Here is a 24,028-nt window from a genome sequence, read left to right as displayed (position 1 = left end):
TTTTCAAGTTTTGCCTTGGAAAAAAAGGCCAAAAAAGAGATTTTTTGTGTTGTATTTACTTCTTGTTCTTGATTAATATGTATATTTACTTTGCATGTTTTGCATAAAGGTGGTATGATAATGCTTTTATCTGTTAGTGTTGAAGTGTACACAGGAAAAAGGAAATACAGAGGAAGGACATTTGATAGACTGAAATGATGTTTTACAGATGCTGGATAGATTTTGTCTGATTCCTGTGTACAGTTTTTAATAATTTTTCATCTGTTAAATCTGAAATTCCATAAAAACTGTTGGCAGGTATAGCCCCATTTTGTGGAGAGAAATATGATTAAGTAAAGATGAACATTTAAAAGTCAGCAGGCCTGTGCTTGTGGAAAGAGTGTGAGACTTAACTATTTAAGCTTCCTCTGACAGACCCAACACGGGTAAAATGGAACATATTTGCCTATGACAAATGAAAATGTCAGGTCACGAAGGAACAGCAGTAACATCAGTACCTCAGCTGGTAGATGTTCTGGTTGTACTCATCAGCAGATGTTTTTTAGTGGCAGAGGCCACATTAGTCTCTTGTTGCAATCCTTGCATACTTATTTTGGCTCCCAAACACACAGAGTTACCCTGAGAAGTTCAGTAGTGGAAAGGAGGAAAATCCCACCATGTTCTTACTGGCTGTAAATTGAACTACGGCCCTGAAGGGATCGCTTGCTGATGCTGGAGACTGAAGACCGTTTTCCCACCTACTTTCATTGTTGCACAAGTTTTCTTCAAATAACTTTCATTGATGTGAAAGCAATTAAAAATGTACAAACACCATTCCATTTGAGCATGCTTCTGTAAAGCACGGCCTGAAACTAATTTGCAGTAGGCAGCTAGGTTGAAAGGAACATTTGTGGAGATGTTAAGGCTTGCAAATGAGTTTCATGTTTTCTTTATGTAATCGTCAATTTTACATTACTTTAGTGTTAAAATAGTACTGAATTCTGAAATTGAAATATATAAACTAAAATAATTTGGTTTCCTACTATTCTTTTTTATCTCTTCTTAGTCATTCAAGCTGGACATGAAATAATTCATATAATACAGGTTGCAGTTTCAAATATACTCTGCTCAGTCCTGGCATCTTGTTTACATGGGAGCAACTGTTTATTTAAATGGAAAAAAAAATCTACACTATAAATCAAGTAAATGCTTATTTACAGCAGTAGACAATTGGATTTTGATAGCTTTTCATTCCTGCCTCAAATTTTTTCTCTTGTTCCATCCTTTTCTAAATTTCTTTAGGTTTATATACCCTTTAATACTCACTGTTTCACAATTTAATTTTTCAGAGATTCTGAAAATGTCAAACCAGTCCTGAATGTGTTCTGTCAACAGGGCTGAAAGGAGAATCGGGTGTGTGTCAGGAACTATTGTGTTTAGTTTCTGTCCAGATTGAATAACAATGATGTTTCCCTGACTTCTTTTCTGCCTTTATTCTGCAGTATAAACCTCTGCATGAAAAAGATAATGAGATAGTAGACGTGGGCCTTTCCTGTGATAAGGGAAAAGGCATTCTGGTCAAGTCACACTGGCTGTTCTTTGGTTTGTGTTTTGGATAGGGAACATTTTGGCTCTGTCTTTCCTTTCATAGCATATCCTTTCATAACTCTCAGTTCTTTCCTTATGCTTTAAAAAACAGACTTTAAAAATTTGAAATGTAATGTTTCCCTAGTGTCCAGCTCATGATACACTGAAACCTGCACCTGTAAGTATCCCAATACCTCCAAAGTTTCAGTATTGCTGCTCAGTGCCCATTTCTATAACTACTCTATTAGCTATAGAAGACAGTCAGTGTCCAAAAAGCTGAGTAGATTGTGACCTTCTCCCTCTCTTTAGTCTATTTAAATCCTGATTTGATAGTTTTGTCTGCCTTTAGTTGCTAACAGTACAAAAATATATTTCACAATAGAAAGAAATCTGTGATTTAGAACTCAAAGACAGTAAAGCTGTGTACCAGGCTGTTACCACTGTTACCTGTTGTTGCAGGGAATCTGGGTGATAATAATCTTTAATTTTTACCCGCACATAGAGGAAATCTGTCAAGAATCAAGGAGTAATTGACACAGAGTGTTTTTGTGGGGGAGAATTAGAGTAAGGGGAAATATACACAGCATAAGGGGTCTTTTAAAAGTTGAGTATTTTTGAAAGGTGTGAGAAGCAAATACAGGAATCAAAGCCAATTGTCTAAATTTGCTGATCATCAGTGGTAGGCACTAATATTGCATAATTAATTACTTTTCAAAAGTTCAACCTATTCTGTGTCAGTTTTGAAGTAAACTGTTCAGATGCCCTTCATTTAATGAGCTGGAAAATGATGCTGGCTGGCTCAGTGATACTGAAGCTGTGCCCTTTACAGCCTAGTCTGCAAAAGCTTGTTTTTTGATTTATCCTCTAGGGAACACTGGCCAAGCCAATCTCTGTTTTGGTTTTTGTTTTAATGTCCCATTTGACATTAGTCAAGGCACGATAGTCACCTCAGCGCCATCTGCTCTGAACTCCATGCTGTTAAGGAAAGATCCATTCTTGCCTAGGTTTCAGTATGACTAAAATGACTGTTTAGGTTTGGTGCCACATAGAGTCCAGGACATTTGAGAAAACATATTGAGTGACTCAGTTGATATTGGCACAGGCACTGTTTTTATGCTTGGTAACACTATGATTAGTGACTTAATTGCTGACATATGTTTTCCATTCTTTAAGGGTCAGAGACGTGAGCTGGGAAAACATTAGGAACCACTCTTTGAAACTCTAGTGGTGGTGTCAGCCTTCATAAACTCTTAGCATCTGTGGCAACTGAAATACCACAATTGCCTGTGAAACGGATTTTTTCTCACAACTGCGTTCCTTTTATCAGTCAGTTTGTGACTAATGTTCTTGTTACAAACATGCACAGAGAGCCCTTCCTGAATTTCACCTGTAGAGATCTGCATTTCCATAAAGCCATAGAACCTCAAAATGGTTTGTGTTGGAAGGGACCTTAAAGATCATCTGTCTGTAACCTCCTTGTCATGGGCAGAGGCACCTTTCCTCTGCTAGGTCAGGTTACTGACAGCCCCATCCAGCACAACCCTGAAGACTTCCAGGGATGAGATTAATATGCCAGGGTTTGGGCCTTATATTTATCAGCAGCGCCACGGTTTTTCTTTGATTCACAGATAGTAATTACATTTGCATTTTTGGCAAGCAGGATGTTCACAGCTGTGAAGCAATGTATTTTTCTCCTTGGAATATCCATTCTTGAAAAAGGCTGGAAATGAATAACTAGGAAATGACATTTTGTAAAGCCATCACAGCTTTTCATCTTGTCCAAACAGCTTTTCCACCACAGAAGGACTTCCGTCCCCCACAGTTTCTCCCCATGTTAGTAAGATGACCATATGACTTTGTTACTGATATTGTGCATTTATAGCTTTCTTACAATTATTTATTTCAAAAGTAAAATATTGCTTTGTATTCATGCTCTTAGTATGGCATATGTATCATTACATGGTTTTAGATAGATGAGAAGCATTCATTCATTCATTTTTCAGTTTCCAGTAGCTCCTCAGAATGTTTTGCTTCATCACCTAAAACTGATTGATTTCCTAACCAGTAGTTATGTTCTTATTGGTTCCTGGTACTAGAAATAGAAGTTCTGTATGATTCATTGTAACTGAAAGCAAAACACTGTATCTTTTTTAACATTCAGATAGGCCAGCTGCTCTCTCTGCCTCCTCAATTTTTCCTTTTTTCTATTTGAGGTATTGAGCATGGTAATATTTGGGCTTTTACTTCAAATTAAGATTTTATTTTAGTTTAAATACTTGTTGACAACTGGAAATCTAGAATCAAAAACTGAAGACTTAGTTTTCAAGAACTTTCCAATTGCTTTCAAAAATCCTCAGAAGAGACCACTTAAATAAAATAAAGTTGTGATAATAATTAAAATTACAGTTCAGTTTTTTTATCTAAAGAAGAAAATCTAAGGGCTATCACCTTGGAATGTACTTTTGGTCACTAGCACATCCCTTTTCTTAAATCTTTAATATGAAGTATTGATAAACATAATTTTGTTTGCTGCAGATGGATATTTCCTAAAAGGGAAATAAGGCTTATTTAAAGGATCCTTTATTGTTTCTTCTCCCTTTTCCACACATGTGCAGTCTATTCCCCTTTTGCCTGCTGCTCCTCTTTTTTAAGTGTGTGAATCTTGTTAATGATTTTACCATAAATATACTGCTGAATAACGATTTTGAGAGCAGACTTCTGAAACTCTTTGACCTTGCTATCTCTGTGTGGCTCAGAACCAGCATCTGGTTTCAGAGTTACTTTCTAGTTCATTTGATGTTAAATTAGCCTCAGACACTGTATTCATTGATGGTAAATTAAAGCACCCATTTCCTGAAATTTAGATTTACAGAATGAGGTCTTGTGCAATATTTTTTATTGCAGGTGCTTGGCAATAAATTAAATCCAACTTCCCATAAAGGATAGAGTATAGAGACAATCACAAACATTACAGCATAATGTAATAGTTCTTGAAGATTTAAATGATACAGATATTCCAATAATTGTTTATTTCACCTTCTCACATTCCAGGGAATGGTATGAACTTTAATATTTGAACTATAAGCAAAAATTCTCTGCCCTAGCTTTCTTCTTTAAATACTTTAAACACTCATTGAGGAATTTATTTAGTTTTAATCAAATATTTATTTTTTCAAGCATGCTATCCCTTAAATTTTACAAGTCCCTGTATATTCTGAAAATTTATGCTTACTAAGCTGCACTTCTATGTTGATAACGAAGTTCATTAGCAAAAACTGTATTTATTGAATGCTACTTCATTCATGCACTGGAGAAGTCAGATATAATTTTTTTTTCTGTTTCCATTGCTTTAACTATTAAGAATCACAGAAAAATTTCAGAGGAAAATAGTACACAAACCTCCTATTTTTTTAATAGTCTGTGTTCCTCATGGATAGACAAAAAAGGTCTGTGGGTAAAAAGCCATGGCTGGGAGGGGTAAAAAAAGAATAGTGTGGGAAGATATGTACTGACGAGGCTTCCTTAACGCAAAACTGCAAAATTCCCAGGAGGAATACTTGCCCATGTGCTGTCCTGGCAGTGCTGCATAGTAGGATAATTTAAACACATATTTAGCCACTGACAGTTTTTCTCCTTTACACCTCACTAATGTTTTATCTGGTGCATTAATTGTTCATTTAACCTTTTTTTTTTTTTAATTTATTTAGTTACTGTTCTGAAAAAAATACCCAAAACTGAACAAAAGCAAACAAACCATTTAATTCTGTCTGAAAGGAGAATTCAGAATGGTTTTCTTTGTTTTATAGAACTACCACATGGTGGAGCTAAAATAATAAAACCAAATTTAAAGAAAAAATAATCAGCTTCTCACCTGAAGTGAGAAAGATTTTCTTCTTTGTTTCCTTGTATTTTTTAAATAAAATTTCTTATAATAAATGTTTGGTGAGGGGTGTTTGTTTGTTTGTTTGCTGGTGGTTTATTTTGCTGCCTTTTCTTTCCTTATATTTTTTTTCTCCATTATTCCCTTCTGGTACATGGAAATGTTACAGAAATACCTGTTCTAATGTCTTCTTCTGCTGCATTTTTATGGAGGGGATCTTGAAAAAGCACATGTGCCAAAACAAGTAAATAAGCTAGTCTTCTATACTTCCTATTCCTTCACAGGTTTTCTATGAGGAAAACCAGTAATTTTTCTAAATTTCTCATTTCCTCGCCTATATCTGCTTTTGATACCTCCTTTAAAAACAGTGTTTCTGACACTTCTCTTGTTACTACTCCTAAACTCCTACTACCAAATTAAAACTCCCACTACCATAATTAATTGGTATTAATTTTAGGGAGTATGTAGGTTTTAATTTGTTTTGTTTTGCTTGTTTTTAAGTTTCAGAGCTCCTGGCTCATTACAAAGTTCCCGTTTTTCAGGTAGAGAAATGTAAGCACAGAAGAGGATAAAACTATTCAGTCAGGATGACTCACCCAGCGAGAGAACAGGTCTTCGCATCCTCTTATTCTACTTTATTCCCACAAAATAAACAAATGTAACAAAGGATAAACTATCAGGATATATCAGAAAGCGCTGCTCGGGGAGGAGTTTTCATTTGGCTAAACTGCTGATTCTCCTGGGAGCACTTCGCAGGATGAAATAGCAAGATGTCAGGGCAGAGTAGTTGAAGAAGTTGTTCCAAAAGCAGCAATGTTACGCTGACATTTTTTCATCTGTAGGGACTGATGAGAGATAGCGGACTTTCTCCTTGCTCTCTTGGATTGTGCATTTTGTAATGTTTCCTGAGTGATATAATCATCTCCTTGGCGCCAGCAATTATGCTGTCTCCTATCCCAGTTTTAGTAATGACATCAGGATCAACAAAATAGGCTTTTGGAATCTAGTTGCCTGACAACTCTTTTTTGCACTAAGTCAAGTAAATCATGCACAATTTTTCCTGGTAACAGGAAATTTCATTATACAAAAAATGCCCTCATGCTTTTGATTTTTTTTTCTATTTGTAAACATACGTCACGTTTACATTTTGTCCTAAGAAACTCTATAGTTCAGTTGTTATGATTTGTCCAGACTTTTGAATGATTTTGTTAGTTTCAACATGCATTCTTTTGGAGTTCAGGGAAGGACTTGTGGAAAGGATGAGAAAAGACAACGCATTTTGCCCAGTGGAGGAATGTGGCAGATGAGTTGTTACAGCAGAGAAGAGGTTGATGGACAAAACCAGTCAAAAGCAATCATCTCCCCTCCCAAATTTATAGTGGAAATTGGAGCACGAAACTTATGCTATGGAATTGGTTTGTTCTTACAGACAACTTTGTAACTGATGAGAAATTTTTACCTGGCCTTGATAAATCTACAGGTATATATTTCTGCATTGCACTAGGCTGTTTTAAATTTTAATAGAATCATTTGGTCTTGCTCTTTGAGAAGAATTTCACAGAAGAATTTGTTTTGCAATACACAGTGATTTTTAACAGCTCTGGCTTGCCAGGTCACTCACATTTATTTAAAAAAATATTTTTCATCTACTCTTTCAATTAACTACATATAATCTGTTTGTAAGTTTATTTAATACTGAAAAAAAATGCCTTGCTACAAGCAATGTAAACTGGCATTTCTGTTACTACATTCCTTTACCAAGAAAGACTCATTTCTTTGATGAGAGATGCTTAGCTTAGCACTGTGTGTGGCATCTGAAGACTGTAGTAACCCATTTTGGAGGTTTTTTTCCTCATTTCTAGTCAATTTTTTAGTAGTCCTTGAGCATTTTTAGACTTTTGTTCATTTAGATGTTCTAACAAATGCATGTTGTATAATATATAGAGTAACGTTACACCTCATAATATTTTCTTACTTTTATTAATACATAAAGCAGTGATTTACAGTAAATAGCTCTGTAGGTTTTGCTTTGTCACATTTGCTTTCAGAATCCAACAGTCATTATGCTGTTCAATAAATGATCTTACAGTGACTGGTAGAAACAGACAATATAGGAGCACAAGAGATTGTGAGAAGAACATGCTTATATTACAGTGGTAGTTGATGAAAATGAGATTGTGACTGAAGTCTTCCAATGATCTCAAGGATGAGCAGAAGATGAAGTTAATCAAACATGTATTATAACCAAAATGGAATGTGTTCTTCATCTATGCACTAATTTTTAGAAGGCAAACCTGCAACGCTGCATTTGAAGTCAGATTTCTGATAGTCTGCCGTTAACAGCTGTTGGTAGTGCCACAGCAGGCTGAAATAGAAAACTGCAGATAAGCAGTAGTAAATGCAGGGTCTTCAACATGTGCTCAAATGTAAATACAATAAACTGATATAGATGTTATTATGACTGAAAAGTCAAGCACAAAAGCCAAGATTGCATTTGACTTTCAAACTTTGGTTTAGTCCTGTGCATAAATAATCTTATCCTTTACCTATGTGGTTCTTTATTATTTTTACTTCACTGAGAACTCAAAACAAATGCAAATCAGTTATGAGATATTCAATGTTTTTTTCTTGCTTCTTTATTATATGGTCACATGCTTTATTGACAATCTGCTGTTCATATGTGTTGTAAAAGCAGCTCTAGTGCTTCCATTAGCTTTTCTGTGCTGCTCACCATATGACACTTTACTGCTTCTCACAGGTGATTAAATTAATTTTCATCTCACCCTTGTGATAGAAGGAATTGTATCATCCTTACTTAATAGATATAAAACCAAAGAGAAAATATTACCTAACTCAAACATTCAAAATGCGTTGTCCAGGACTTTGTTTTTTTTATCTCCATGGCATATAATGACTCTCGTATTCGGAGCATTTTCCAATGAAACAGTGAGCAAATGATGAGGGACTGGGTTACAAAGGAGACGTAGCACTTCTACTTGCTTCTTCTTGCCTTTTTCCATTGGCATTCACTTTCAGCACTCCCAGAGAGAGAGCAGTGGATCTGATGATCCATCCTGAGCAGTAGCTGCTCAGAGGTTCTGAGTTAGTCTGTGTTTGTGAGTGTTGATGGCTTAAGCATATGGATACCTGAAGAAGGAAAAAATACTTAACTGGTGATGCATGATAAACCAGTCACTTGGTGACTGGTAAGTGACTGGTTCATTATCAGGAGCTTTGCAGCTTGAGTAATTGTTTCCAGTTCCTGATAATAAGATCACTCTTACTTCTCTGTAGCCCTTTGATCAGTACCGATCTTCTGTGGTGAAAGACACAAAAACCCCCCCACAGGGGCTTCTTCCTCAGAGTCCTCTGAGACTCTGGGCAAAACAGGAGATTTTTTAAAAAAACTTCAGACTTTTTCAATTATGCTGATACATGATGTGACAAACTTAAGCTTAGCCTATACTTATAACTTTTTGCAATTTTGCAAAGGTCCACAGAATCAGAAAAAAACTACAACATTTTGCAGACACTTGGCTAACTCCTACTTTGTACAACAAAATAGGAGTCAAAACAGTTCCCAAAATGTCTTAAATATGAAAAAGTGTTATTTTCTTTGTCACCTTCTATCAATAGTTGACCCTCTTTTCCTCTTAAAAAATTTGAGAAGAAAATTGCAGCACAGAATTTAGTAATTTAGCAACAAGAAAACACAGTCCTATGCTGTGGAACACCAGTCAGCCCTCCTAGGTAATGCTATTAGGCATTGTAATAATACATTTAACATTAAAATAATGTCCTAAAGTTCAGGAAAACAGAAGACCCAAATGATTCATTATTGTAGATTATAATTTGCTTTGGACTATTGACATGAATTATCTTTGACATTACATGCACTCAGTGAATGTGCTCAGGGTCTAACAGAAGTGTAAGTGTGTACGCCCAAGATAGTTAATCTCCGCAATCTTCTAAGGTTAGCTCCTGAACTTGTTACCCTTTAAAGGTTGTTTGGATGTGGCAAAGAACTTCCAGAGCTCATAACACTACATAATAACATACTACTTAATACTTTTAGTAGAAGTCTAGGGAAGGGGAAGAGACAAAAATCCAATACCCAAAACTTAAAGAACTGAAATGAACTGAATTGGAAAGGATGAAACAATTTTGTTAAACCAAAGTATAAAAATTGTATAACTCTGAAGGTCTTAGTACCTTGAGCTTTCACCCTTCACAAAATGCATGGTTTGCCTTTAATGATAATTACTGTTAATATATCCCAACACAAATTCTTGTGGAAATAGAATTTGTTTGTGATTAATTCCCAGCAATTATTTATTGCAATGAGAGGAATGCTACAACGGTGTGAGAAAAAAATTGTTTCCTGTCAAATATAATGATGTGTCCTTTACCCAGAACTTTCATTGTCGTGGTCAATCTAGAGCAATACCTAAAGAAATAACTGCAATTTCTTATCTACCTGTCTCCTGTCCACCCTCCTCTGAAGCTGGCCTTGATTTCATGTTGATATTTATGTGGGCACATTGTAATGGTGAAGTAAATCGTCTTCTATGTGCAAGGTCCCTATCATTTGGGCTTTAGAGCTTCTTCTCTTTGGAGACCTTTCTGTCTACAGCCCTTAACCATTTTCCTCAATGCACAATTTTTGAAGAAAATGTTGCTTAAGGTCAATTGTGCAAAGATTTAAAAATTATGAACTAAGTGATGCTGAGGATTGCAGGTCCTCTTGTCATAATGGTCACAGCTCCTGGCTCACTGGATCTCTTTATAAGACAAAGCTGGGCCTATTTGAATGAGTCCAGAGAAGGCTGCAAAGAAGATCAGAGGGCTGGAGCACCACTTCTAGGGGGATGGGCTGAGAGAGCTGAGCTTGTTCAGCCTGGAGAAGAGAAGGGAGACTTAGAACACCAGGGAGTCATTAGAACACCTTCCAGTACCTGAAGGGGGCCTACAAGAACACTCAGGAGAGCCATTTTCTGAGAGAATGTAGTGACAAGAGACAAGGTAATGGCTTTGAGATGAAGAAGGATAAGTTTAGATTAAATGTTAGAAAGAAACTCCTCATTGTGAGTATGGTGAACCTCTGTAACAGGTTGCCCAGAAAAGTTGTGAATGCCCCATCCCTGAAAGTGTTCAAGGCCAGGCTGGATGGAGATCTAAAAAACCTGATCTGGTGGAAGGTGTATTCCTGCTCATGGCAGGTGGGCTGAAACAAGATCATTTTTTGGTCACTTCCAAACCAAACCAGTCTATGGTTCTATCATTCTCTGCTGTATTTTCTGGTATGGGAAAATAGCATGAAGCAACCATGAATGCTTAGTCCTGCCACCTTCTGTCACAGGTACTCCTTGCGTAAGATCTTTGTCACTAGTCACAGGGTAGGTGTAACCGTATCTTCTGTGACATGGCCTTCATCACCATTGGGGCTGTATATGATGATGTTTCAGAAAGACATGGTTTGCTGGGAAACTTCACAATGCGTATTAGTGTCATCCCTGTGAATATTTTTACCCATTATATGGACTCTGTGTTTTCATCAGCACTGTAGGGTATTGATTCAAATATTATAGGTCTGAAAAACTGCCTGTTTTCCTACATTTGCATTTGCAATAACTTGTAAAGAATATAAAAGCAATTTAATCACTTTTGATAATGGCATTTGATTGGATTCACAGAAAGAGGAGGCTGAGCTCTTTCAGTGTATTGGATTTTCCATCTCTGGCACAAGTTTGATTCTCAACCATGTTCTGCTAATATCTTAGGCAAACTGCATTTTAACTAGCATTAAGAAACATTCTTGGTGGATGGTTTGCATATTTTTATTAATTGATAAATAAGCATTTTTATATGCTTAGAAATTTTATTCTAATACATTTAAAATAAGAGAAAATAAATGGCACTGTGTATTACAGTAAATTCATGCCATATGGTCAACTCAGTGCAAGTTGGTTTTGTATCCCACAAATTCTGCCCAGAAAGCAGTGATGCAGAAAAAGAAGTTGGTATATTTGGATCAAAACTCACTCCAGAAAGAAAAACAATTTTTCTTGAACTTGAATAAACTAGCTAAAGTGATTTTTTAAAAAAAGATCTGAAGATAGTTCAGTATTGATGCCATCCAGAGGAACCTAAACAGGCTGGAGAAGTGGGTGCATGGGAGTCTTTTGAAATTTCGTGAGACCAAGTACAAGGTGCTGGACTTGGGTCATGCCAGGGAGGGGATTCTGCCCCTCTGTTCTGCTCTGGTGAGACCCCACCTGCAGGGCTGCATCAGCTCTGGGGTCACAGCACAGGAAGGATGCATGGATCTGCTGGAACAGATCCAGAGAGAACGACCAAAATGATCAGAGGGATAGAGCACCTCTCCTATGAGGAAATACTAAGAGAGTTAGATATGTACAGAAAAGAGAGGGCTTTGGGATGACCTAATTGCAGTCTTCAAGTACACAAAGTGAATTTACTGGAAGGATGGAGAGAGACCATTCATTAGAACATATGAATTCACTGGACAAGGGGGGATTGCTTCAAAGTGAAAGAAAGTACGTTTGGATTAGATATTAGGAAAAAATTCTTTTCTGTGAGGGTGGTGAGGCGCTGGAACAGGTTGCCAAGGAAAGTTATGGATTCCCCATCGCTGGGGAACATAGAATCATAAACCCACTTAATGACTTAAGTGAATGCTGACAGATAGAGTGCAATCAAATAATGACAGTAATAGAATGGAGAACCACCAGTGCAGCTGAGACTGCAATCCTAGAAATGCAGTTGAAGTGTATCTGCAGCAATGGCATATGGGGGTGGCAGGGACCAGCAGGCTTGTGGGGTACTTGGAGCACTCCAGGGCTTGCTGCCTAGTCTTTCTCATGTCTGGATCAAGTGGTTCTGTTTTGCAACATTCTTTTTCTCAGATTTCCCAAAATACTTCTAATTCTTCAACATTTTCTGCAGATTTTCTCATTCAGATCTCAAGCTGCCACAGATTTTAGCAGAAGCATAAAAATAGAGGCTTGGTGTCTTTTTTAAATCTAAAAGTAGAAATATTAATCCCCTTAGGTCTGTTAGATCAGAAGAACCATATAAAGTGACTTATGTCTAGTAAAAGCATGAACAGATTACCACATTTCTTGGAAGTTATTTTTCATTTCATTTCTCTTGTGGTTCTTGTTTGAATTATTGTTATACTAAAATAAGACAACTATTTCAGTTTCAAAGAAACATCAAAACATCAAATCCATGTGATAGGATCTGGAATCTGGCATTCAATTTGAGCATCATATTAGTAGAAAGAAATTCACTCTCAATACCAAGTTCAGAGAATGAAACTTGCCAGGTAAGGGATGATATTCTCTCTGAGGAAAAAATAAAAGGAGTAACAAAGGGAATCCCAGTACAGCTGAGCACAACACTCAAGTTGATGTAATAGGTGTCTTAAAAAAGAGTTTCATGCCAAATGGATAGACCACTGAGGTATAATTAGGAATAATGAGGTGACATTGTGGAAAGCACATCTTCAGTTGAGTACCAGGAAACAATTCAAAGCTAAAGTACCAAAGAAATTGAATAGTCTTCACAGGAAACTCCTTGCTTGGAAACTTCATAACAAAACATGAAGCAGTTTGTTTTGAGAGATTAGATTTCCTGAGATACTTGCTAGAAAAACATAACACAGAAGATAAATAGGTAGTCAGAGTTCCTTTGTTAACGTATTTGAGTTGACTACTTCTTACAAACCAGTCTGCTTCATTTTTTTTTTGTTAACATGTTTGAGTTGACTACTTCTTACAAACCAGTCTGCTTCATTTTTTTTTTGTTAACATGTTTGAGTTGACTACTTCTTACAAACCAGTCTGCTTCATTTTTTTTATCCTACGCATCTTTTGTCCTACACATTTGTCTGTTTCCTGGGCTTTTAGCTCTGTCTTATAATTTTGGGCCCAATTTTGGGCCTAATAGCCTTGTACACTCAAATGTTTCTAAAAACAGCTATGTCAAGAGAAAAAGCCAAGTTCTACTGCTAAGAAAAAAAAAATCATAAAATGCCATGTTTTATTCTTTTGCTTTGGAACTTTGATACAGGAAAATCTACCCACATCACTTCTAAATATGGAGTTAATCATAGGGCTTGCTTTCTGAACCACTGAACTGGAAATCAAATGCCACAACCAGATAGTTGGCTTGAATTCTAGAGTGGTACATGAAAATTCAGATTTAGATCATATGTTCCTTCTAATATCATTTGGTCACAATTGACTGGAAATATTTTAAGTAATGGAAAGCAAAAATTTTTCTTAATCTTGCTACAAAGAAAATATATAAATTCAAATATAAACACTTTTTTCTTCAAATGTAGAGAGTAGATATTATATTCCTTCTAAAATATCAATACAATTTTTTTTCTTTTTCTTCTCTCATTTTACTGAGGGGTTTTTTTGGTTGTTTTTGGTTTTTTGGTCCATTTTTTTTTGGTTTTTGGTTTTTTTTTTAACTTGTCTTGGGGGAAAAGACAGAAAGTAAGGAGATAACCAGATGTGGACTCTTCTTCATCACAGGGTAGACACTGTCAGTAAGGAAACATTTTGAAAGGTCCCAAACAAATAATTAGCCTAGTATTCAATTATATAAATCTACTGATTTAGTTTTACTTGGTTTTTACTTGATTTTTTTCTGATGCTGCAGGTTAGCCTATTCAACATCTAAAATCTTCTGGGAGTCTGTGGCAGGAGCAGACTAGTGGCAATTATTTCTTTGCGATAAAGAAATTTCCAAAGTTTCATCTCTCACTTGAGGGGAACTATGCCTGACAAAAGAAAAGGGACACCCAAGTCAGCTGTAGTCACAATTTAATGCTTAGTTTATTAGTGAGCAATAAAAAGGCTCAAGTGAAATCACAAAGACCTACCAAGTAATCTAAGATACAGGCATACTCTGGCCTTTCTCCATATTCATGGTGCATTCCATCAGCTGTGGTGACCCAGTGCTTATTTAAATCTGAAGCAATCAAAGAAATAGATTCAGATTCTGCTTTTGAAGGCAGCCTCCATTCCTTCCCTTTCTCCAGTTGCTAAGGCCTCCTTCCTCAGAGATGGGCTCCTGTCCTGCGGAACAAACAATAAATAGTTTACCCTTTCCTTGGAACCTTATAGTTTTATTACCTTGCTTTTGCTCTGAATTAGATCCTGCTCAAAGGGAGTTGCTGCAGGGCAGGTCTTCTCTGATAATTTCAGTGAATTACAGCTGCTACGCCAAATGCACCTATTTTGTGTAATATTTAGATTGTGCTACCAGGTGAAAAAACAGGACACGACTTCTTGGAAGTGAGGACATTGAGATATGTATGTAGGTCATAGCACAGATGGCTGGAGAGATTGCTTGACACTAGGACAATGGACTCCTTTGATGGGGGAAAAAAATTGCTCCTCTAGAACTTGCCTGTCCCTCTGTAATGCTAAAGATGGCTTTAAAAGATAAGATGTCCCCAAGAGGTTCAATTAATTTGGCTCTCCCTCCCTGTAGTTTCCAAGATGAAAGTGTGAAGACACTTAAAGGGGAATAGCAGGAGTACAGTATGCATTCTTAAAAAGCCTAGTAAGGTCTTCATTTTAGGGTGAAATTTATTTCCTTCTCTCTCCTACTATTGCATATTTCTCTAAAAATAAAAAAATATACAAAAATTAAAGAAAATACCGCCCTTCCCCCCACCAAAAAATGCTGCAGCATTAGTGCTAAATTCTCAGTACTAAGAAAAACCAACACTAAGATTTTCTATTCAGCCTTAATTACAAACTCTTGGGTATAGTGATTATGACGCCATTATTGCTTATGTAACTAAAATATGTATTTTATATACAGGCCTCCACATTTTTTCTTTTAGCGGCATGGCAGAGAGTAGGAAACCATTTTTTAGGAACTCAAAAGGAAGCCCACAATTTCTTTCAATATACAAAGAAGCTGCGCAGTCATTAACAATGAAGAAGTGTAGCTAAGATTCAGGATCAGGACCCAGAACCTCTCTAGTTCTTGCCACAGAGTCCTATTATTGTCTGAAGCAAACCTCTAATAATCTTCCTAAAGTTTGCTTGTGGGTTTATTTGTACTTGTTGTGTTAGGAGCACAAGAAGATCAGTCATGAATGTTTACAAATGACTCAGTTTTTTCTCCATCTTAGTACAGAGCATGGATGACAGAAACTGGGCAAGAAGTGCAAACAAGATGAATAGCCAAACAAGGAAAAAACTTTGAATTTTTTCTCATGTCAAGTTTGTCAACGCTGAACACTGAATAAGGCAGGGTCTAAAGATAAACACTATCCACTAATGCCTTAAAACATTTTGTCAAAATGCAGACACAAAAGTTGCTGAATTATCCTTGACTTTTCAGGGCTTTGGCATCTCCGGAGTTGCAGTAAAGCTTTTTGAACGTATAAAATTCTGTGACGTCTGTGCCAAATGCCTGTCACCAAAGGCAGTTTCAGTTTGCATGCATTATGCAAAGTGCCCAGAGCTGGCTGCAGAGCAATGGTGTAAAATTCTGTCTTTAAATTGCCGCTTACTACCTGCGAAATGAAAGCAAAAGAATTCCTGTCCTCTTTAGTAACAACTTCCATGAAGACGTTGTTCTGTTTCTGTATTCTTTCTAATTCAGAGCATATTCTTGCTGTGGCTTAAAACTTACTGAGAGTGAAAAGACAAATAGGAAGTAAGCGCAACTGACTTTTAGCAATTTCTGTTTAGGCAAGTTAAAGAGCCTGTCCTATTTTGTGTCTTAAACTTCTGATTCTTTCAGTGTATGCAACAACAAAGAGCAAAAAACTGGTGTGGAAGTTTTCAATTCCCCATTCTGATTCTCTCTTCTTTTGAAGTCAGAAGTACAGTTTCTTAAAAATAAGACATATGATAAACATAGAAACAATTTATATGATTTTTCATTGTAATAACTCTTATTTTCATTTAGAATTCTACAAGCTTTCGTATCTGAAAATGTTGGCAAATATCTCAGAAAGATCTAAATAAGACACTTAACTACTATATTATACTATAACATTTCAAAAACTTTTTAATATAAACATGGGTTTCTGAAAAAAAAAAGTTCTCAATTCACAGTTTCCTTTGGATGTAGAGCTGAACACTATTTTTCTTGATACATATTTTCAGAAAAGATGTTGTCTTGGAACAGCACGAGGCAAATCCAGCTGATCTATTTGGATCCTGTTTTTTACTTTTTACACCCATCTAGTGGTCTCCCTGCAGTACAACAGGATAAAATCTCAGTTGCAACAGCAGTGTCTTGCCCAAGACACAGTGCCTGATGCATCATCACACAGTGTCTGAAGCAAACCAAAGGACCTCTCCCAGGTGAAACTGCAGTTCTGCCTAACAGACTTCTAAATTTTAAAACTTGATTATGTTACAATCTGACAGTGAAATCATTTATAGAGGCCTGCCTTAGTTTCTGACTGAAAGAAATAACTGGTAATATTATATTCAAGTGAAGTCCACAAAAGGGCGATGAAGAAAATAAAAGAAAACTGCAAATAAAAGCATATTTGTTTAATCCAACTGAATACTTTTGATTCAGTTGAAAATTTTCATTCTGTGAGAGGGACTTACATTAATCTTCATTTATTTATATCCAGCCTTTAACTTTTATTTTAAAGTTCCCAGGCAAGTTCATATATATTTGAAATGATACTGCCATTGAAGAAATTAGTCTTACTGAGAACAGTCTTCTGTTCTACCTAAAATTGTGGGAATTATCTGTCCTTCTGTCCTCAAGAGAAAAACAAAATATACAGACTATGTATTGATTAGGAGTTTGCGTTTTCTTGAAGCTGTTTAAAGGGCATAAAAGTTATTCAGGAAACAAAATACTAATGTTAGGGAATTTGGATATGATGAGCTAAACATGTCATTAGCATTGTGATTGTTTTGTGCTCCTGCAATATTTAGGAATTCAAGCTAAAAAGATATTGATTGATAACAATTAATAGTAGTCATACTACTAACAATGGTAATGTGGTTGTGAACTAATGACACTACAAGCTGCAAAGGACTTTTCACCGTAGTGTTCATGGTATCTTGATCTTTCCAATACATTCTCAAGTACTCTTTGTGAGCAGATTTCAGTCATCACAAAGATGCAACAAATAGGGGAAGTGAAAGGCAAAGAGGAACTCTGCACAGTCCAAGATCACCTAGAAGGCTGGTGCCAAAACTCTAATTTGTTGTCTCATGGTTTAAGCTTTCTTAGTTTGAGGTTCATGAAGCAGCAGGACATTTTAAGACACAGGCATAATCAAATCAAATCAGTCCTGGGAAGAAGAGTATGCATTTGGATTTACTGACAGGTAATTGTTCTGAAAACTACAGTGAAAAGGGAATGAAAGTACTGTGCTCTCCTGAACTTTTTAAATAATATTTTCTGCATTTATGTAAAAAAAAAAAAAAAACCAAACCAACTACATTTGTTCTTCCACATTCAAATTGTAAGGGTGAATACAAAGAAAATAATATAATCTGAATGTGGCAGTAAGGTTGCAGTTCTAGAGGTATGTGCAAAGTGAAAATAAACAATGAAACAAAAATCTATCCTCTGCCAGGCAGTGTGCATCTGTGTCAAAATAAGCAATATATGTTTCTTTGATTAGTTCATTTAAGAAAGGAAAAAATGGTCATAGGAATCCTGTCACTTCAGCAAAGGATTGAAGCGGCAGCCTGATTGAAATCCCAGGTCACTGGGAGGTAAAACAAGCTGGTACAGAGTTGCATGCACCAGCAGTGACACTCGTGCTAGCCTGAAGTCTAATCAGCAGCTGACTTGCACTGCATCTTTTCTGCTGTCCTTAGCTGTCACTGGAAACCTGTGGGTGTCCTTTAAATGAACACCATTTTCAAAATGAATACTTTATTCATAATATATGTATTCATATAATACATTATGCAAAAATGCATAATATCCTGCTAATGCTATGTTCGAAAAATTATGGGAAAGATCCTCCATTTATCCCTCATTCGTAAATGCTTTAACAATGTTATTTTTTTCCCCATTTACTATGGCAAATGAGCCTAGAGAGGTAGTCTTGCTAATCCACACATTTGTAACCTCTCAGATTGCATACCACAGACATCCAAACCTGAAGCCACATGCTGCAAAAAGCCTCCATACAGTTCCAGATGGAGCTGTTGGGCTGTCAAGCAGCATGGATTGCTACGAACAGATCCTCTCAGCACCACCCACCCTGTACCAGTGTTTGAGTGTTTTCAGACTCCTGTTCAAGGTCTTTGCACTGATTTTCAAAGCCCTTTGTAGAAAAATTACCATCTATGTAAAACAACATCTACTCTCTCCTTCTCTTTCTTTCTTTTCCCTTGTCCTTCAGCCTCTCTAGAGAAGAATGTTCTCTAGGAATGATAAGCCTCTTCACCACTCTTCATACCAAGCGCAACAACCAAAAGTGCTGAATCTAAGCTGTGGGGTTCAAGGACACAAATGGCTACAGAAGTTCTTCTGCTTGGCCATTAACAAAGAACTCATTGCTTCCATCTGTTTGTAAAACAGCAAACCTAATGCTGCAGGCAGGTGTGTTCAAGCACACGCCCATGCCTTTATGCCGCCGCAGCACCTTTTTTACTGGGACAAGATGAAGTATGTACTTGAAATATTTTTGTGGTAACAAAATATTGGGATTGGATACTCAATAAGGAAAAAGCCCTCAGCTGCCTTAGCAGTGGGAGACAGGATAATTGGTGTTCAGCTCAGGAAAGTTGGCATCTGAAGAAGTAAATAGTGAAATATCATGTTTCCTCTGATACAGAGCTTGTGGATACTCTACATGCAGAGAAGTAGAAAGCTTTCTCTATTTCTAGTAGCATGGGACTTTGCCATTCTTTTACTTCGGCCTTGGGGGATTTTTGTTGATCAGTAATTTTGTATGGCTTGTGGTTTTTTGTAGCAGTGGACATGACCAGGTCTTTGTTTCTCCATTACTATCAAGAAGCAATCAGCTATGATAATTTATCAGAAGGGTGTTTATTATATTTTAAAATTCTTAGGTCAATAACATAAACAATTTTCTCTTCTTGTTGCAGTTTCGATGTAGACAATGGTACATCATCAGGACGAAGTCCCTTGGACCCCATGACAAGCCCTGGGTCAGGGCTAATTCTTCAGGCAAATTTTGTCCACAGCCAACGTAGGGAGTCTTTCCTTTACCGGTCAGACAGTGATTATGATCTGTCTCCAAAGTCCATGTCCAGGAATTCCTCCATTGCCAGTGATATGTAAGTATCTTATGAAATACTTCTAGTCTATAATTTGTCCAAAATCAAGATTTTTGCAGCCACAAGAAATTTTTTTTTAAAGTCAGACTGTAATCACTTATGGCAGGGAAGTAATGGAAAATTGTTTGTTTATTTCTTTAATGAAGATTATACTTGTTCCTGCAGCTTTTTGAAGGATATCATGAAAGTGTACTTGACATGTTTATGCACTCCATTAGTCTTGACAGAATAGTAATGATAGTCAATACTGGTGTACTAAAACAGTAAGGAGAGCTATTTTTGGTCTCTTAAGTTATTTTCAAGAGAAACAACACAAACTCAATTTATGCTTCTTCATGATTTTAAGAAATAGATTACATTTATTTCCAACTGCATTCTTTTCAATTTTTAGACAAAAGATTTGGCAGCTGGAAGAAAATAATATATTTGAGAGAAAAATTATTTTAAATACCATCTTAATTAAAGGAAAAACTTCTAACAAAAGAACTTTTAAAGCTTATTCTGTCCTCTCTCACTATTCTTGTAATGTGTGTTTTCTGGTAATAAGCCATGCTTTTCAAGTATGTGTGGTCCCCAGGTTCCATGTGTAGTGGAAGTCATGCAAATCTCTGTTTATTAGTAAGATACCAAAAACATTTAAATGATCCATCTTCTAGTCACTTCTAAGTAGGAGAAATTATTAACTCTTTCTTGCTTGGTTGGGTTTTCTTTGCCTAAATGGCTCTGATTTGCATGGCCAATTTGGTGTTTATGGTTCAAATAGATATCTAAAACAAAGGATCAGGCTTGTCAGAAAACCACAGTAAATGCTGGCTTTTAATGAGGAAAAGACCAATAGATATTACCTGTAGGCACAAAATAACTGTAGGCACACAAAAAAGAATAGGAGTTTTCATAAAAATTAGTGAAGATAGAGCTGATATTTAATTAAAGTCATAAATGAACACTCCTATTCTTTTTCAGCTTATATAATTTTTAGAACTGTTGTTTTCTTAATTATAGCTCTTTTTCTTTGTAGAGTTTTAAGGTAAGAACATTTCCTGCCTTTAGAGAGGGTTAGTGTAAGGTCTATGACTCAGTTAAGATCTGTGGATTGAAATACTCAGTAAGCTTTGTGCCAAATGTAACCAGTTTTTGTTGAGACAAAATGGGTTAGAACAAAAAAAAAACTTACTTTGTTATAAAAAAATGCATTTTTCTTGGGAATAATAATCCCTTTCCAGCAAATCTTCTTCTGAGAGATATCCTTTTTTAAGAAGGGAGAACATTCAAGCTTTTATTATGGCACCTGTAGCAGGATAACATTTGTAAAGATTTTTACATTCAGGAGGACAATCCAGCTGACTGCATTGCTTAGATGAGTCATTTCAATGAAAGATTCAATTAGTGCTCCATCCTTGAACTCATAATCCACTTAATTTCCTAGAATTTTGAGTAATATTTCAGCACATGGCAGTAAATTGGATAAACAATATAATTACTGAAACAGCACACATTTTCCCCCTTTTTTTCGCTCTCTATTTTCTTTTCAAATTTTCTGGAAACACATTTACATATAAAATTTATTTGACCTCACATCTTGATAGATTTTCAAAGTCTCTTGTCACAGATGAACCTTTGTACTAAGAAGGTAGATATTCCTGCCACTGTTTTGGAGGGGAGCACATTAGGAAATGTAAAAGGCAAGTTGTTCTCACCATGGAATATTAATCATTTATCAATAAGTCTAATTATAATAAGCTTAGCTGTATCACAGAAATTAAGTGAAAAAAAGACATGGAATAAAAGAGAGGAAAGTTTAAAAAGATAAAATAGCATGGAATAAAAATGAAAAGTCACAAAAGTCCTTATGTATGTATTTAACCATAAACTGAATGTGCTTATGGAAAGAAAACCCATTGAATATTATTAAAATAATGAAACCATTCTGATTCAAGACCTTGCTAAATGAAGTGGAAGATGAAAGGGTTGACAGAGGAAGTACCCAAATTTTAGGTTAGTGTCAAATTATCCTATTTCCCTTTTGCATCTATATACATGTCTAAGAATTGTTTGTTTTTTAAACAGGAGCAATATATATTACAAAATATACACATCATTCAGGTAATGTAAGTCAATTAATCGTACACAGCAGTTTAGTCTAGATCCCCTGATTCTTCAATCAGCCTCAATATTTCACTTTGTAAAGAAAAAGACAAAGGAAAAAGCATACATCTTGTATCTGAAAGGGGTAGAACATAAAGAATTCTGGCATTTCCATTACTCTGAAATACTGAACTTAGAGTAATACTTTCCAGTCAGTAGCAATGCTTCAAAATTTTAGTCAGGTGTGGAATGTCATGTTAAGACCGCCAGTGGATGGCAGTGCTAAATTCATCATGTCATTATTTATTATGTATGCAGCTCCAACCAAGGAAGGGAACAACTTGTGCTCAGTTGTTTGCAAACCTAAAATGAAAAGATGGGCTCTGCTACAAACAAGCTAAAAAGCCAAAGTATAAGATGATAACCAAGGGACTAATACAGTCAGATACTATCCTCAGGAGAAGATACAATGCGAGTCACTATGCTCAAAATAGTGAACGTCACAAAGAAAGCAAATGGAGTTTCATTCAGGGAGTTGAGATAGAAAGTAAAGAAACAAGGGCAGAGAATGGACAGGTGGAAAGTTTTGTAAAATCAGAGAATGTAAAGTACATTTTCATGAATTAGTTATGGAAAAGAATAAAGACAGGATGAATACAAGGCTGCTTTGGTGAGAGAAAGTTAGTAGGACAAATGTGGGCACAGTTTCACAGAAAAAGCAGCTGAGTGTAAGAAAAGAAAAGCCCATAAATTGCAGTGGGAGTCAGTAACATTGTTTTAATTATCCCTTGGGATAATTAAAAACAAGTTCTTTGAGAATAATAAAAGCAGGACATGGAAATTATATACAGAGATTAGGAAAAGCTGCTAAAATTTGTGAACTGGAGAGGTGAATAGTTTAGACAGGAAGATACAAGGTCCAAGGCAGATGAGCACAGGTGTGTTGTGAAGACTCTCTGTGGGATTTCCAGCAGAGAAAAGGATGTGCAAGATAAAAAGTAACTGAATGAGGCAGTGAGGGGTAGTGAGACAATATCAGGAATTATAGTTCAGGCTCTGTGATGAAAGACGGGAAAACAAGTTTAAAGGGAAGGAAAATAAAGAATGGAAAACAAAACAAAACAAAACAAAACAAAACAAAACAAACCCAAAAAAACCCCCCAAAAAAACAAAAAACAAAACAAAACAAAAATACCCCAAACCAACAAAAGCCAAAAAACCAATTCCCAACACCAACGCAGAGGAGAAAGGAAGTAGTATCTAGATGAAAGATGGGCAAAATCATTATTGGAAAAATTGTCCAGCCTATATTTGAAGACACTAGTGAAGCAGAAAGCTGTGTGGATGTCTTGCTGAGGTGGTCTGATTGCTTAATGCTGACATTTTTGAACTGCTGTGGCTGTCTAGAACTTGCAAATACAGGAAGAAGTTGAAGTGATAACACTTTTTATACTCTTTCTTGTTAAGGGATCACTGCCCTGGTTAATGGAGGAAGAGATCAAATTAGTAGAGAATTTCTGTTGTAGAACCCACGTCTCTAATCAGGTTAAAAAAATAGGTTCCTAGAAAATAAAAAGCCAATAAGCTGTCCAGTGCTGCATCACAGCCCATGTTTTATGTCACTCTGAAGGGCAAAAAACATGTATAATCCCCCTGTGATACTGAAAAAGCAGACCAGAGGATAGCAGTCTAGACCAGGGAACCAAGACATTCTCAGCAAAGTCTGTCCAAGCTCCACTGTGTTTCTGAGTATAAGAAGACATCTTCTGACCTCTCATTTATGTCTGTTCTCCCACTTCCACAAGCTCTCAGAACACAGCACAGCAAGCACAGACATCCTGGTTTCCTCAGGACTTGGCCAGCTGAACCTCACTCATAAAAAAGCAGCTACTGGGGGAGTTTTACAGCTTTCTTTAGAGAAGGTCAGCATTGTTTTCTTCATCAGCTCCAACTAGTAATATTACACAAAATTTGCTGATATGTACTAAAACTTGCTCGCATGCATTAAAGGAACAGAACCTAGCAAGGAACTGAGGGGAACTGCAGGGTCACTGGTCTGGTGATCTGCTAAATGGCCACCACACACCCATTCCTGGACCTGAACAACCTACTGCTACTCTGTCAGTAACTTCTGAGGACAGCAGCATCCCTCTGCTGCTGTCTGTGATTAAAAAAATATCAAGAGGATGAAGTTTTCTCCAGG

The 24,028-nt window shown here is 36.4% G+C and overlaps 1 protein-coding gene across 10 annotated transcripts in view; it reads left to right on the top strand.

Annotated features, from left to right (window-relative positions):
- Positions 1-24,028, top strand: part of PDE4D (phosphodiesterase 4D) — a 540,332-nt gene that overhangs the window by 426,142 nt on the left and 90,162 nt on the right. For all 10 annotated transcript variants that reach the window (XM_063179688.1, XM_063179689.1, XM_063179696.1 and 7 more), the window contains one exon: positions 19,549-19,740. In XM_063179688.1, coding sequence (XP_063035758.1) covers positions 19,549-19,740 — 192 coding nt within the window. The remainder of the gene's footprint in view (positions 1-19,548; positions 19,741-24,028) is intronic.

The sequence above is a fragment of the Melospiza melodia genome, chromosome Z, assembly GCF_035770615.1.
Source record: "Melospiza melodia melodia isolate bMelMel2 chromosome Z, bMelMel2.pri, whole genome shotgun sequence".
NCBI classification, from domain to species: domain Eukaryota; kingdom Metazoa; phylum Chordata; class Aves; order Passeriformes; family Passerellidae; genus Melospiza; species Melospiza melodia.
The sequence above is the reverse complement of the archived record's forward strand: the minus strand, read 5'-3'. Positions and strand labels throughout refer to the sequence as shown.